General features: G+C 37.1%; 1 protein-coding gene across 15 annotated transcripts in view; it reads right to left on the bottom strand.

Annotated features, from left to right (window-relative positions):
* Positions 1 to 16375, bottom strand: part of LRCH3 (leucine rich repeats and calponin homology domain containing 3) — a 61589-nt gene that overhangs the window by 11845 nt on the left and 33369 nt on the right. For 4 of the 15 annotated variants that reach the window (XM_032193139.1, XM_032193144.1, XM_032193137.1 and 1 more), the window contains exons 9-15: positions 13891 to 14039; positions 11214 to 11284; positions 8160 to 8211; positions 7864 to 8004; positions 7165 to 7212; positions 5888 to 5941; positions 662 to 733 (exon numbers count right to left, since the gene is read on the bottom strand). In XM_032193139.1, the coding sequence (XP_032049030.1) occupies positions 662 to 733; positions 5888 to 5941; positions 7165 to 7212; positions 7864 to 8004; positions 8160 to 8211; positions 11214 to 11284; positions 13891 to 14039 (587 nt within the window). Of the gene's footprint in view, positions 1 to 661; positions 734 to 2358; positions 2440 to 5887; positions 5942 to 7164; positions 7213 to 7863; positions 8005 to 8159; positions 8212 to 8646; positions 8743 to 11213; positions 11285 to 13890; positions 14040 to 16375 lie in introns of all 15 variants that reach the window. The other 11 variants (XM_032193129.1, XM_032193130.1, XM_032193134.1 and 8 more) reach the window with 7 other exon arrangements.

Here is a 16375-nt window from a genome sequence, read left to right as displayed (position 1 = left end):
CATTGACAGTGCAATGACAGATCTATATTTACTCTTCCATCTAACCCAAAATTTCAAAGTATTCTTTGCAAAACGGACACAGAAAAGCAGATAATTAAATTAACATGCAGAACTTGCATAACAGCAACGCTGAAGAATACACAGCCTCTTTGACATCTTTGGTAATGCAGAACTGCTATTTGCTGAACATCGCTCTCCCTAGAGAAACCTGCTGTGGTTTACTACGGTGCTTAACATAGGCTGGTTACTCATGATGAATGCATTCAGTTTAGCAGTTTCCACAAAAGAGAAAGAAAGAAATAAAGGATACCTATATTCACTGATAAAAGCAAGGTGGTAAAGAATAGAACAAAAGCATTTTTGATAAACTCAACTTGGTCAAGAAAAAAAATCACCTTGTAAATAAAAAGCAACATCAAAGACAACCAAGAACCCCTTGGAGCAGAGCTGGGTTACCACGTTTTTATAGCTTAGGCCTCCTCTAGACACAGCCTAAAGCTAAGATGAGGTAATACCTACTACAATTTAATCAGTTAAATCAGATTCATCCCCTACCTGAACTTTTGACTAGAAGCTGACAGACTAACACCTGCTAAAACAGATGTGTGGATCCAAGAGCTTTTTGTTGGCTTTATTGGTGAATGATAATAGCGAGAGATACCTTGAGAGGACTGAAGGTAGAAGCATTGGGCAGGCTAGTAGCACAGCTCTCCTGATTCAACCCTGAGAGAGACTGAATGCAGAAAGAAAGAGAAGGCAGTAGCAGTGTTAGCAAACGGCTGAAAGGTCACGTGCAAAGGTGGAATTGAGTAGATGAGTTAGAATGGAAAAAGTGGTCATCACGGTCACGTTCTCAGAAACATTCAGCAGGCAGAACACAGAAACAACACAAAATGACTTGCTGAGCTAAACTGCTTGCAGAGCTGAAGCCTTCCTACTCTCCTGAACCTTCTGGCTAACAAGCTTGGGAGATGAAACATTCATTTTTAAACACAAAGTGACATCAGAAGCAGAACTAAATAATAAATAGGTAAGACCTTACTAAAGAAACACCTATGCCATCAGACTCTAGACCCAAAAGAAAAGTTTACCCCGTAGCAGTTCGTCCTGAGCCACTATTCAAAGCAAAAGCTTTCTTTTTAATGTTTCAAGTATGCTATGGATTTTAGTAAGTTAATTTCTCATCAGTTTTGTAAAATTAGAGAAACTTGCATCTAATGGACTAAGGAATGCACATTTGCTCTGCCACAAACACTTAATCCTGATCTTTACGAGTTACAGAGAAAGTAGTAAAGATTCTGTGGGTGTAATTTAGCTCTTGGAGAAGACATCAGTGTGAAGATTTACAGTGTTGTCCAAAATAAAGCACCGTCAAACTTCAATTATAACCACTAGATTAAAAACCACCAAAACCAAACAAAAAACAACAAATAACTTTTAACGTTTCCAGAATGGGAGCTCCAGTGTGCCAATACCCATCTGTCACTGACAGGCGGATCTTGAAGGCCAAATTCTGCATCTCCATGAACCCTTCAGCCAACGCTGCTGTTAAGGTACATGCAAGTGGTGTGGCAGCACAACACCGAAAAAACCAGCTACGATGAAAGCCCACATTTTAAAGATGTAACAGCTGCCCAAACCAAACTTACATCACGGAAAAGCCCAGCAAAGGATATGTGGGGTGCTTAAAGTCTCCAGCACTTCAAATAAAAAGCTAAGCCTTTCCTTTAAATTTTAATTTCTACCCCTCTGGTTATTGCAAGCATACTTAAAACATTGACATCTGAGGACTGAATGACTCAAGAACGAACTGATACCTTCTGAAATGGCATTCAAACAGTGAAGTGGAAATTCGGCACAGGAAAAACACACCAAATTACACCTAAAAACTTCACAGACGTCAACTACACACTTTGGGGTGTTCGTATTTTCAAACGTTTGCAACTATTCTGTCGCTTCAGAATGGCATAGCCAGGAAGGACTTGAAGGAGATGCTCTGCACAGGACAAGCCTTACACAAACATCTTCAGGTCCTATGTAGACTTAGTAGCTGATCCTCAAAACAGCCTCTTCTCCGTAGCAGTGCAAACATTTTTTATTGGTTTTTGTTTGAAGAGTTTCAAAATACCACTTCCACAAATAAAACATTAGCAAGTATTTAAAACAATATAAAACAATATGCTGCTCTGTAACATTCATGTAACTGTTTATTCCTACATGAAAAGGACAGGACAACCTTGACACAGACTAACAGGTAGTTGTCACAATCCATGAAGCCACCAGCAGGCAAAGAGAGGGGGAACACAGCACACCGTAGGGCAAGACAACCACAACAGCAACACACTGCATGCTCTTCACCTGTTTGCGAGTCCCTGGCCTCCTTTTAATGGTATTGGTGTTATTGTCAATCTCAAACACAAAGTGAGGCTCAAAGCCATTCTGTCAGGGACAGCAAGGGAAGAAAGGGAGGGAAGAGAGGAAGAAGTGAGGCAGAGAACAACTGTAAGAGAAGGTAGCCACAATACAGAAGGAACCAGGATGCTGCAAATTCAGCCTCACAGCACCCTGCTGCACATGCTGAACTGCAGCTCTGAAGTCAGAGAAACCTCCCCATGCCAGAAACGACCGTAGATACAGGGGATGCCAAAGCAGAGCCCAACCACGACTCTGTGCTAACCAAATAAAGACATTTGAAGTGATTTTGATTATTAGTTGCCTAAATACACAAAGGGATGCCAACTGACAGAAAACTCCAGGGAACAGGTTAGTATAATTCACGTCCTGCTTACTTTACTCACACCATTACTACTTGTAGCACACTGATGCCCCAAGGCCTTATCTTAAAATGTTTCAGAAATCCTCTGTTAACTGTGACGTGATGGTCTCAGGCCTCGTTTGAGACCTCAGCAAGAAAATACAACACAACGAAGGCAGCACAACGTAGCAGTGACACACGGGCTATGGAAGGAAGAGGTCAGACCAGCTGTCTGGTGTTTATCGAGTGTTTCACGACAGAAATTGAGAAACAGTTTGACAGAAAACAAAGGATGGTACCTTTTATATTAGTTTCCGATGGTAACCACCTTGAAACATACAGTATGAAAGGAGAAAAAAAAAAAAAGAAGATATTTGGGGAAAATGAGATTCAAAAGCAATCAGGGTTGAAAACTTTAGCCAAGTCTGAAGCCTCAATGTTGCATTAACAAGAAATTTCAATTGTAATGAATGAGCCTGCCCTGGTGAGAACAGCAAGCAGGATATGACTAATACAAGACTTTGAGGTCTACTGCAAATTTTCTCAAGAGAGGCCATTGATTATATTTCTTCAGCAAAGTTTTAGCTAGCCTGGCTATTATAAATCAACACATGAAATCTGTCAGAGCGCACGCTGAAGTCCTATAACCAAAACCCATTTTGCATCAAATCACAGGCATGTTGAAGAAACATAGAAGTAAACTATTAATATTCACATAAAGTATGCAAAGTCATTTTGTAAGTTGAAACAGACTGTCCCCAAAGTATCTATAAGCAGAAAGAAACAGAGTAACATGTGCAAAGTGAATGCATTTTAATTTGTGATAAACGACAACAAAGAAGACCACCAAAAGAAACATAATGTAAGATTTACAAAGGAGATTCACAACTTGAATTTTGCTTTTTAAGGAAGTTTCTGTAAAAGCTGTAACTGCACCAGAACAGAGAAGAATCAAAATAAAGGAGAGCTCTCTTGCCTTTTACCTATTGGATTTTTTCACCATTACATCTGAGCTGAATATGAGTTTGGAGGAAAAAGAAAAAAAAGCAAGTAACTGCTCAGTTTATAGAATTCTCATCTTTACTATAATTATATTATTCCTGCACCTTAAAACTGGAATAAACAGTGGAAAAACTATCGGTACACAACTTTATTATTATTTTTTTAAATTAGCCTATCTGCAAGTTTCTGTATCCAAAAGTTTCTGAAATTAATAGGTGAAGTTCATACCACTGCATGCAGTCTTTAGGGAGAGAGATAAAATAATAAAGAGGAAAGTATGTCAATGGAAAATGTGCACCGAGAACTGCCATTAGCAAATGGTATTTTGCTATGAAATGCCCTTATACTTCGCTTCCGTAAAAAAAAATAAAATTATCCTAATAAATTAGATCTAGCTAAATTTCAAATCCATAAGGACAGGAGAAATGCCAAATGAAATGCAAAAATTAAAAAAGGTAAAAAAAATTCCATTCTTAAAACAGACTTGTTTTTTAAGGAAACTAATGAACATTTCCTTGCTGTTGACCAAGTTTTAATCATACATTTGTGGAAAAAAAAACCTACAAATTCATGACCTAGCCAGAGCTTAATGTTCTAGTTATAATAATCACCAGAAACAGCTGTTATGGTTATGTCATCATTAGGCACAGTATGTATTTCCACTACAATAGATCTGCAGATCATAATTCAGCAGTTCAGAAAACCAATGTTTCATATACTGAAACCACCACGTACAGGATGTGCAGTTTAGAGCTGCTGAGAAGAGCAAGGAATTAAAAGTAAAATGAACACAGAATTGATCATTTTCAAATCCAGTTCGATTTTTCCCTATCAGCCTGGGAAGGGGCAAGGGAAGAGAGGGAGTGTGTATGTATGTGCATGAGAGAGAGAAGTGCAAGGATATAACTTGAAGACACAAAAGAAATCAACATGGATGGAAGCCCAGTAAAATAATTTCTGAAAAGTCTTAGTCACGTCTACAACCTAAAATTCAATATATTAATTTACAACAAAAACACGAGAATCACACAAACTAAAAGAAATGGGGTCCTTAAAATGTATCTTTAAAATACATTCCAGAGATGAATTCACTGACAACAGAACATCAACATTTAACATGAACCACATCTACTCTTCTCCTGGTTCTTATAATCTAAATATCGAAGCACATTTTTATATGCTGATTGTGCTTTCTCTAAAAAGGCACGTGCATGATCACAACTAAATCTCTCCACAACATTATGAGCCTTCTTTTTCTCCCTCATAGTGCTAGTCATGTGATAGCAGGAAAACCAAAAAGTCTGAATAGAGACAGTAAACACCTTGACCAACATGTTCTGAAGTGATCTATTCTAACCAAGAACACTGCCTAAAGAAAATTTAGGTAGATAGTGGATGCGCATAAATTAAGAAAACAAATCTCAGGCATGCAGTCATGCAACAGCAGGCAAATCAAGTGTATTTTTCTTTTATAGACAATGATTGTGGCATTAATTATGTTCTTTATGCTACATCACTAAGGTGCCATAAAAGAAAAAATAGCATAAAACATGAAAGTGAGTACATAAATGTTTTTATGTTTACTAGTGCTCAAAATGGATTATTAACACATCTTCATCAACGAATAGTAAGAGGGCATGAGGAATATTTCATGACTTTTAGTATTGACATACAGCAGTTTTTCCCTTTGCTATGATATGGTTACCATGACACTAAGCTTTTCTAAGGTCCAGGTGCAGGATGCAAACGAAGTTGAAGGCTGTATTCAAAGCATTAAAATTGTTTACTTGCCGCTGAAGAGCTCATCAATTAGGAAGCAAGCTAAACGGAGAAGAAATCAAACTGGAACTACTAGAGGAGGATTTTGAATTTCATAAGCTGTTCTTCACTATCAGTCAGTTTCTTCTTCTCTAAACTTTAATTCTTTTATGAAAAATATCACTATATTATTATAACAAATAGCTGACGGTACAAATATCGATATATTCAAACTTTTTGAAAATGGTCATGTTTTATGCTATTTAGATTAGCTCTAAAATAGTTTGTCTAATCTGAGGCAACCATAACATGTAGCTATTTTTATGCTCTAGAATCTGCCAGATAAAAAGGCCATTGCGTGCAGGATCTTACCACTAACAAGGCACTATCATCAGTATGCTGAGACCTTCTGGATGGAAAGGGACACTGGGAGGTGGGAGAGATGGAGTAATGTCAGAAACAAACAGAATGACACAGTTGTGAACAGACAGACATTCAGGGACACGTACTGCTTGTTTATAGCATTTTGAGGCATTATTTCTGCAGTTCTATACAGTATACACAACTGTGTAGGAATATATAGCCACATGACCCATGAATTACAGCATATTCATATCACTTAAGGAATCAATTATTCTGCTCTGTGTTGTCTCAAGCAAATACGGACAACTACGTATTCACAATTCTTACTGTGGCAGAACAAAGGACTCTTTAAAAGAATAAATTAAGAACAGAAGAACATTAAGAAGGAAAAGAAGCAAAAACTATTTCAAATACCCCATGTTTCAGTAATTTTCAAACACACAAAAAAGGTGAAAAATGCTTCTGAAGAGCTATTTGTAAGCGTTAGGCTATTGAAGGTTTTGATCTGATTAACACTGCCACATGAATTATCTTCCCCAGACAAAAGTGAGGATGGCAAGCAGTAGAAGAGCTATTACCAAACAGAAACTTGTTGCAGAGAACAAGCAGATGTCATTGGCTCAGGTCTGTATTATTATAGAAGGCTGAGCCTCATATAATTTTTATCCCCTATTTACTCGCTGCTTTTGACTATAAAACTACACTAAAAGAAACCTTTTAAAAAAAAAAAATGGATAACCCCCAAAATAAAAATGGCCAATCTTTCTGGGATAATTGGTAATCACAGAATCACAGAATAATAGGGATTGGAAGGGAACTTGAAAGATCATCTAGTCCAATCCCCCTGCCGGAGCAGGAACACCTAGATCAGGTCACACAGGATATGAGAGGCAAATAGGAGAAAACTGATCAATGAAGGAGAAACGACTGCAAAACAAAATCTTGTTTGAATACTCCCATTAGAAATTTAACTGTACTGCTTCCAAGCAGCATTTTAAAATGGAACATTAAACCTATTTTCTGTATAGAACATAGAAAACATACAGAAAACAACAAAACACTCAGCCAAGCAATCTACACGAACAGAAGGAAATACTAAACTGGTCCATAAGCAAAAAACAAAAAAAAAAAAAGACCAACTCAGGGTCTGTTAGATGTAAAAACCTATGTTATAAACCATTCCTGAAAAGTTCTCCACAATCAGGAAAATCTCTCTGATCTCTGATGGAGAGAGCTAAGAATTCAGGTACTGCCAAACCCAATTAATACTTATATTGGAGTCTTACCTCACTATCCAGAGGACTTTGCTTCTGGGTACTTAAAGATGCTTTTTGCTATAGAGAAAAAGGAAAAACAAAAGACAAATTTAAAAGGATGTGACAGAAAAACAAAAGCTCTGAACAGAACAGCGTAATTTAGACTGTTTTAAAACACATGAAGTCCTAGTTTTTAAATAAAACATGTACTGGGGAAATTCAAGTTTCCACTGAGATGAAAACACTAATACTATTAGTCAAAAAATAGCTTTCATTCTGTATGAAAACAAAAACCCAAATTGTTTTTGCATATTAAAAGATGCATAATAAACCCAAAATATAACCCAAGGGAGTAATTTCATTGCTGAGAACAAAGTGCTCATGAATAACAAAGGCAACAGAAGAAGAAAAAGAAAAAAGGCTTGTCAATGAACAAAATGCATCCTAAAAATCTTAAGTCTTTAACTGAAAGACTGAGCGGAATCTTTAATAAAAGCACCTTTTTCTGCAAAACATTGCCAGGAGTCTGAGATTAGTTGGTGATAATGAACATTTTTGTTTCAGGCAGCTAGAAACCTTTTTTCTACAATTACAATTTTACAATTGTAATTTTACAATTTCAACTATTTTCTGCAATATTCAAGTGTTAATGATCTTGGCAACTAATTTCCATTAAGAGAATCAGAAAAGATAAAGGTTTGGAATCAAGTAGGTACTAAAAGGAGGTACTTTAACAAAGTCAAGAACAGCTTCTCTCTGAATCTGTTTCGTTCTCATCCTTTCCTCCTCGTACTGAAGGGCTGCTAGCTGTGCCTCTCGACGGGTACGCTCTATGTGCCTGCGGTGCAGCTCGGGATCTGTATTGGGCACCTGGAACAAAACAGTGCACTATGCTGTTAAGACAGAACTACAGCAGGTAAGACAGAAGGGTTACAGAGCAATAGTCCATGTCTTCTGGCTTACACAAGTATGGTTTTGCACCAAGCTTAGCCAGAAGAATAGAACAGTACAGTTCAATGTGTTACCTGACTGTGATGACTTGATAGAGAGAGAAAATAAGGTGAATCAGCTGGGGGCCTGACAAATGGAAAAAACAGAGAGTAATTATTATTTAAACTTAAATAAAAATAATAATTCATACACGTATATCACTGACAACTCATATACCTCATCAACTCTAGGAAGGTAACTATTTAGTAAGCTGCTTAACTGCTGCAATTATGATTTAACTTATTGTTACTGCTTGATAGATTTTGTGCAGTCATTTCTACCTCTTCTCCCGAACTGTGATAAAAATCCTTCTGCAGCTAAGGATGTATCAATGGGTTTGTACATTTGGCCTATTATATTGAGATATCCAGTATCTCAAAACTCATTCTTCAGGAACTGATTAACCAATACAGGAACTTTTCAGATGATCCTCATGTAGAGGAACAACTGGTTACAATGGCTGTTTAGCAAAAAAGAAAAAAAAAAAAAAAAAAGTAGAAACTATGCATTTCTTTTCCCTACCTCTCTGTCCTGTCCACATAACTCCTTAGTACTTGGTGATGCTCTCTGTCCTGCACCAAATTTAGAGTTTCAGGTCTTCGTAATTCATCAGTATCCCTGCAGGTAAACACCAGGTGGAAGGGGGATTGGCCAGTGATGCATAAACACTACTGTCAGGTGAGTTCTTCTCTAGACTACAGCTGTTTATGAAAGTAATTGCCTAGACAATTAGCTTCAGATAACCACAAAGGTGAAATTTAAGATGACTGAAGAAAATACATTGTGATGCCAAGTTAGATCACAATTACTACAGTTCATAATTTAATAAATGTAACTTGCTTAAGTAACAGAATGTTTTCAAAACACACAAAAATGGAATTTCTCAAGATTATATTCTGGTGATTGCAGGCCTTATTTTTTTCAGGAAAGAAAAAATGTTTTTAAAACATTATCATCCTCTGATATTTTCAGAACAAATCTCATTTCACCAATCAAATGATGACTTCCTAACCATCAGTGATGTAAGCCATCAAAGTCACAAGATAAACAATAACTGAGCTGTCTCATACCTATCACACTAATAATAAAAGAGAAATTCTGCAGTAAGGACTTCGCTAGAATGTAGCTGTGAGCACTGAAACAATTCCTACGGTCTACAATTCCAGTCTACAACACGTTCCCTGCCATGCTGGTTTCATACAAGAAGGCAGATGGAAATCAAGTAGGTTACTCTGGTAGCCTAGGCTAAGCAACCCTTGCTCCTGAATCAGCCATGGAAGAGGGAAAGACTTCTCAATGCACTTTGAAAAACATTATTCCTGCTGCCTGTGTGCAGACTGATTCTACACCTACTCTCTGTGGAGAAGCTTAAAAGATGTGGAAGATGCATGCGCCACAGGTTTCCCCTGTTACTTGAGTTAGCACTGATGCACATGACAAATCCACTACTGCAGAGCTTTGAATAGACAGGACTGGGTTCAACTAAGTGCTAAGAAGCATATTCAGACTAGAGTACACACAGCTTTGTTGTATCAGAAACGAACCACAGTCTGTCCAGAGGCAAAAACCTTATTTACTGAACTGAATCAACTAATGTAAGTACTCTTAAGATGAAGCCTGCATTACATCCAACTCTTCAAGGGTTTTAATGGCTTCAGCATGCTGAAGAAAAAAAAAAAGAGGCTGCCTGCCAAGGCATTTGCAATGAATTATTGTGGAAGCAGTTTACAGCTTGTGGTTGGCACAAATGAAATATTTGACTAATATATGCTTAAATTTTTTTAAATTTATTTTTTAAAAAGACTAGTTGTCATATGTCTGTTTTTCCATAATCTTGAGGGCAACATAACCTGTTTTTAGTGCCTCATTTCACTCTGCTGCACCAGAATATGAACAATCTACAATTCCTTTAGGTCTTAATTAATTACTTGCACATCAAGATCCACTGCCATTCCCATGTAAAATTTTGATAACAATGGACACCGTAAGCGAGATACAACTTCCTTTATCATTAAAATCTGTGTATGTAAACAGCAGCTCACTCCTGGCTAGCTAGCAGTCTTGTCTTATTTTCTGTAGATATTTCTTGGAATCCAGTGTTTGTCTAATTACTTCCATGTTGACCACAAATGTTCAAATAGGAAAAAAAAAAAAAATCAGTCTTTCAAACCAAAAGCACTTCATTTGGGAAGAACACGTCAGACTGTTATATTATTTTATGCTTTACTTGTAGACACTACAGGGTAAGGAATGCCAATATATGCTGAAGGAGTTACCCTCCACTGTATCAATACAACTGCTATATTTACACACTGACTGTACATTTCAAAATCTCTACTAAAACATTGCCATAACTCTGGAGAAATTTAAACATTATTCTTGATTTCATTTTCTCTTTGAAGACCATTTTTGAGTGCCTATAAACTTACTGACTGTGTAAATAATGACATACCTAAGGCTAGCAGTTCTATCTCTCTTTTTAAACATTCCTAGTCCAATTGAACTGGTTTTCTGCTGATTCCTTCACATTCATTTTCACTCCACAGAATACTGAAATCCTTCAATGGTATATGTAAAGTTCTGCCAGTTTTGATTTTAGTTTCATTAGAAGAAGCTATACATTTGCCTATCTCCTGTTCTTTCAACCCAGACATCTCTTCTCAAACCTAATCACCTCATTTATATCCTGTCCGGCTCTGACCCATGTTTTATGGATAAGCACTAATCCTTCGACAAACCAAGCAATCACTAAGAAGTATGGGCATACTTCAGAAAGGTCAACTTTGTTAAACTAAGTGACCATGCAGTTTTTCCATTGTCATCAGTGACTTCCAATCTAGCCCTTCTTCCCCTGATGTTTTAACCAATATACTTCAATCTAAGCACTGGTATAGAACAGTCAAGCCTTTTGGTCCTTGTCATTGTTAGAATACGAATTCCAAATCTAGAGCAATAACTTATTTGTAAAGCACCATGTACATTTCTGGTGAAGCAACAAAAAACATAATTAAAAAAAAACATTCAGTAAATATCTGCTTTGCATTCATCATGAAACTTTGCACAAAATTACTGCTACCACATATTCTTACCTATTTTGGTGTAAATATCTGTTTTCTGTTTTTTGAAATTCTCTTGTGGATACAGGCTTTGCTGGGGAGCCCTATGCAGAATAACACAGAAGACTAAATTAGCCATGTATTCGTAACACTGTACATTAAAGTCATACATACATACAAAGTATTCAAAATACCCAACAAAGAACAACAAAACACAGCTCAAAGATTTTGTTTCCAGCTAGGCAAGCTCACTTTTTTTTTCCCTCTGCTATTTAAAGAAACTTTAATTTCAAGACTTAATATGCTTACTGTTTAAATGAGTTTTGAAACCTCCACTATTAAGGATAATGCAGAGAAGTAAATGTAGGTAGAAAATAATTAACATCACTTAGAAGAAATGTAGAATTAAGCTCTGAAGAAGGCATATAGAATTGTAGAGCAATGTAGTCTGGAATCTCAGAAATACAGGACACAATAGCTGATGCCCTAAAGACAGGTCACAGGTGAATAAAAAAGAAAAAAAAAAAAAAAAAAAAAAAAAAAAAAGGGTATGGAAAAGAACACCTATGGCTTCATTTGAGCTATTAAGTCATTTATCCTACTGGGAACAGAGACATATTCCTCTTCTCCTGATACCCGCTAACATAGGGAAATGGAAGCTTCAAGATCAACTTGTCAATTTTCACTCTTGCCCGTATGGATATTGTTATGTTGCATACAGCTAGACTACTACTTAGGTTAGAGTTTTTGATTGTTTGTCTTTTCAGAAAAACTGCAAAAAGCTTAATTTTTATGAATAGTAAGAACCCTATGAAAAAATTTTTTTTGATGTTGATCAATGTCTTTTCATTATGTACACTGAAGAGTCCTTGAGAACTTGTGAGATTTGCAAAACGAATGCATCTCCAATAGATATTTATGTCACTGATTTTTAACACAGTGAACAGTACCATAAAGTGGACAAAACAGGCACAAGGCTCCTACGTGAATACTAAAGATCCATGGCTCCTTCTTTCCCCAAAGAGCAAATATCTTTTTGCTTCAAAACACAAAACAATACACAAAAGGACAAGTTTGAATTGCAGCATAATAGCTACTGTTTAAGTGTATCAACCACAAGGATTTTCTCAGACAGGTTGTTCATGTAGCATATACAATGAGCCACTGAATTGTGAAGCTGTGTACACAGGCAGCAAGACTCATAGAAAGAAACATTATATAGCTAAAAATCCACTTCTGTAGTTCGATTTCTGAGGATACTCTCCAATGTCTACCATCCAAGTGGTAGGCATTGGCGACTTAACAGGGAACAGTCTTCTCTGTGTGTTTGTTCACAGCAGTGGCTACTACAACTGGAACAAAGACAGTTTCCAGTTTTGGCAATTCATACAATTTCAAAGCAACTTTAGTGAATTTTGATCAAGTGCACGCTAATCCTTGTGCAGTTAGAAAGCAATGAAAGGACGTGAACAGAAGAAAAATGACGGTAACTTCACAGAAATCATTGCCTTTGTATGCTCTTGGACTTCATCCGGCTATAGTAAGCCGCCAATAAAAGCAGCTATTATTACCATACTATATTGTGAATGTGCAAACTAAGTAAGTTCTTCATCCCTGTGTTGCAGGGAAATGGGTGCATGTATTGTGACTCTCAGGAATTATATTACAGTTTCTGTGATTTCTGAAATGCAGCATTCCAGTGCAAGTATTGCATACCAGCTTAAATAGAAAGACTCTTGAGAACAAAAAAAGAAGGATACTGTTTAGACTTGTTGGGAAACAAGAACAGAGGCTTCTTTGCCCCCCCTCTTTTTTTTTGCGTGTGTGTGAAAGAAGAAAATAGGGCAATGTCTGGAGCCACTCATGCCTGCTTCCAGATATTTGAAAAAGCAGTCCGGATAACTTTCCAACCTGTCTAGCAATGTTTTCACATATTGCTCATTTAACTGTACACTTCTACTCACTGAGAACGATTTAATGCCAGATTTATTTTGAACTACTGATGATGGCTTTTGTTCAAAAAGGTGACTATATACATATCCGAGTCTGTAACCTGTGGTGACACTTCAGAGCCTTGCTCAAAATGGAGAAATTGTTTTCTGTAAACAGCAGGCTTTCTGAAAAGTCTGAGCACTGACGTTAGTCTAAACTTAAAATGGATGCTTAAGACAGTAAGTTTACTGGCAAATAACTCGTAATCAATACGAACAGCCAGATTAATGGAGTTCCAAAATTCCTGAAGTATGTCTAAGCTGATAACAGTGAAAATTTTTCCTTTAAAAAAAGACATTTATTCAGCAAGTAATTCACCAAGTAAACATGAACAATTTCCTAGGTATCACCAATTACCAAATGGAAGCATCAAATGTGCTTTCTGATGAAAACACTCCTTTGGAAAAACATTCACTTCACGTATGCTTAAAGCAAAAGCTTGCAAGAACCCCCAGGACAGGAGAACAGCGTGGCTGTGTTGGACTCATTCCACATATCCCAAAGGGCACTTGAGAGCAACTTAACATCCCAGTTCTGACCCTCCACAGAGCACAACACTGTGCTCTTCCTCCAGATCAATTAGTGTTTTTTTTGGCATTGTTTTGTCGTTTCCTTTTTTAAAAAACTGAAGAAAACCTCTGAGGACAAGAAACATTAATATCATCACAAAGGCTTTCCTGTGGCATATGAATTTAACTAGTTTAAGTAAAAGCACCACCTCATTAGAGATTCGCCGCTGGTCAATATATGCCATGAATTGTGAGCTGAGGCTGTCTGAGTCCATGCACTTGGGTTGCCTCACCTCTTCCTCCTCCTCTTCTGTGGCACAGCTATCAATATAGTCGATCTGATCGAGATCATGTTCCACTTGACATACATACACAAAGGAAACACCCATAATTAGATGACCAACAGGAGGGGAAAAATCAACAACAAAAACAGTGTCAGGAACTAAGACCATACTGTTTTTCTTCCATCTGGGAAAGCTCAGCCTGAAAAGTACTGAATTCTGCCTGGCCCACTAACATTTGTTAAACATCAGATTTGGAAATAATGATAAAATTAATGGTTTTTAAGAAGCAATGATAAACATATCAAACATGTAGCTTTAAATTGCCAGCTGCAGATAATTTAGTAGTGACTAAAAAATTTTTTACTTTCTCAATGCTGAAAAGTATTTATCAAAATCTATCACCTAACACCAAGACTGCACAATGAGTTGTGTATGTTTTGAGCAATTTATCTTGTTGCTAAATCATCTCCTTCAGACAAATTAGGACGGATGTGACATACTTCTACTAGTACTTTATTACTAGAACAACAGAAGATGACAGTGTGACCGAGTTACCAGGATGCAAATGTGAAGAATAAAAAAATGTGGAAATAATGGAGGGTAGTACAGAAAGCAACAGAAACCTCAAAAGCACCAAAAAGCACCTCCAAATTTTATTTTATAAACCTAGAATGTGCATTCTGCCCAGGGATTCCAAGAAGCATGACATCTAGTAAACTACCTAGGTGAAAAATACTGCGCCATGGGTGCAGGGTAAGGCATGAGCTGTTTTTCTGAGCACTGGTTTTCTCATTCTTAAAACTGTCCCCAAACTTTCTCTAGCCTCTCTTGCAGACATTCTTTTTCTACTCCCCCGCCCCTTTCCTGCTTGTCTAAAACAGACTTCTCTTTGCTTCACCACACAATCTAGCAACTGTTACTGCCAAAGCCACCTCCTCTGCTACTACACCCAGCATTCCTATACATTTTGGCTTCATTAAATCTCCATCTCAGTTTCAAATATTTAAAAAACAAAATAAAAAAAAAAACACACAACAAAAACCACACCACAACAACCACCACCTTATTAAACTTTAACAACAACAATACAGCAGAGGGTGAAAGACGTTAGTAACTGTGTTAGGAGCACAAAATTGGAAAGGATCTCCTGGATCACTGACAGCACATGCTATGGCTTGTGCTGCTCTCCAGTACTCCTACTCGTGAACTGACTAAACTCCAACTTAAAGGACTAGTGAGGCCTTTTGAAATGCCTGGCGTACAAAACCCAAAGAACAAAGTTAGTCTTAGAGGTAAAGCTGGCAGTGTTACCTGCTATTAAGGCTGCCCACAGCTTCCTATAACATCATGTTTTCAATTCCTCTAGCTTTGCCAGAATGTAACTGTTTGAACTAATTTTTCTAATCTATTAATGTGTAGAGGAGTGCAAGTTAAAAAAAAGTTTCAGGTATTTCTACATGCTAGTGAAGAAAACAAAACCATAGTAGCAGAAAAGAGTAAGACCAAGAAAAGAAGATGGCAAAAGTTGAATAGGGTGAGGAGGGAAGAAGAGGGAAGAGAACACTTTCCCTTGCAAGAGAGAGGTTAAAAATATTTTTATTTATAATAAAAGAGTGAGTGAGACTCAGGGTACATGAACTGGAACCCTTAGGGGAAATGGAAAACAGAGAGCAGCTAAGCAAAAAGAAAACTTAATCAGTGTATGTGGCGATGAGAGATACAATAACCAGTACTGCATGAAATGGAGAATATGGAATGACTGAAAAAACAGACAAACAAACAAGCCTGAAAGAACGCTAACACAGGTCACAGTAACAAAAAGAGGACTGAACTGCAAGCCGGTGTTAGCAGGGGATTATTTAAAGTTAAAATAGAGAAGGACCGTGGAAATCAAGAAACGTGGGAAGGACTGTCATCTATTGACCAAATAGGAGGGTGCTACTTTCAGACTGCAGGACAACAAATTGAGGAAGTACAGAAAAACAAGCTCATGTGTTTGTGTTAAAACCTATGAATCCTGAACAAGGCACATCTGCTGCTTGAAAACATGGAATTCCCTGACAAAACTGCTCGTCCAGTTCTTACAGCAGTCAACATAGAGCACAGCCAATTTACAAATTCTCCCAGTAGCTCAAGCAGCAAACCTCCATGAACTGAAGTTCAAGATTCCTAAGCACTCTTCAAATTATTTGGCAATTTTACTCTAGCACATATGCAGAAACTAACATAATGTTTCCCAGATAATCCTAATTTCAATGCTAATTAAGTTTTCCTTGCAACATACTTAACATTCTGTTTACACAACAGTCGTTCAGAATAATTCTACCTAATTCTTTCTCCTTTTTTTTTTTTATCTTTAGATAACCTATTATTTACAGCAAATATTCTGAAATATATAATAACAACAATA

Source organism: Aythya fuligula, chromosome 9, assembly GCF_009819795.1.
Source record: "Aythya fuligula isolate bAytFul2 chromosome 9, bAytFul2.pri, whole genome shotgun sequence".
In the NCBI taxonomy this organism is placed as follows: domain Eukaryota; kingdom Metazoa; phylum Chordata; class Aves; order Anseriformes; family Anatidae; genus Aythya; species Aythya fuligula.
The sequence above is the reverse complement of the archived record's forward strand: the minus strand, read 5'-3'. Positions and strand labels throughout refer to the sequence as shown.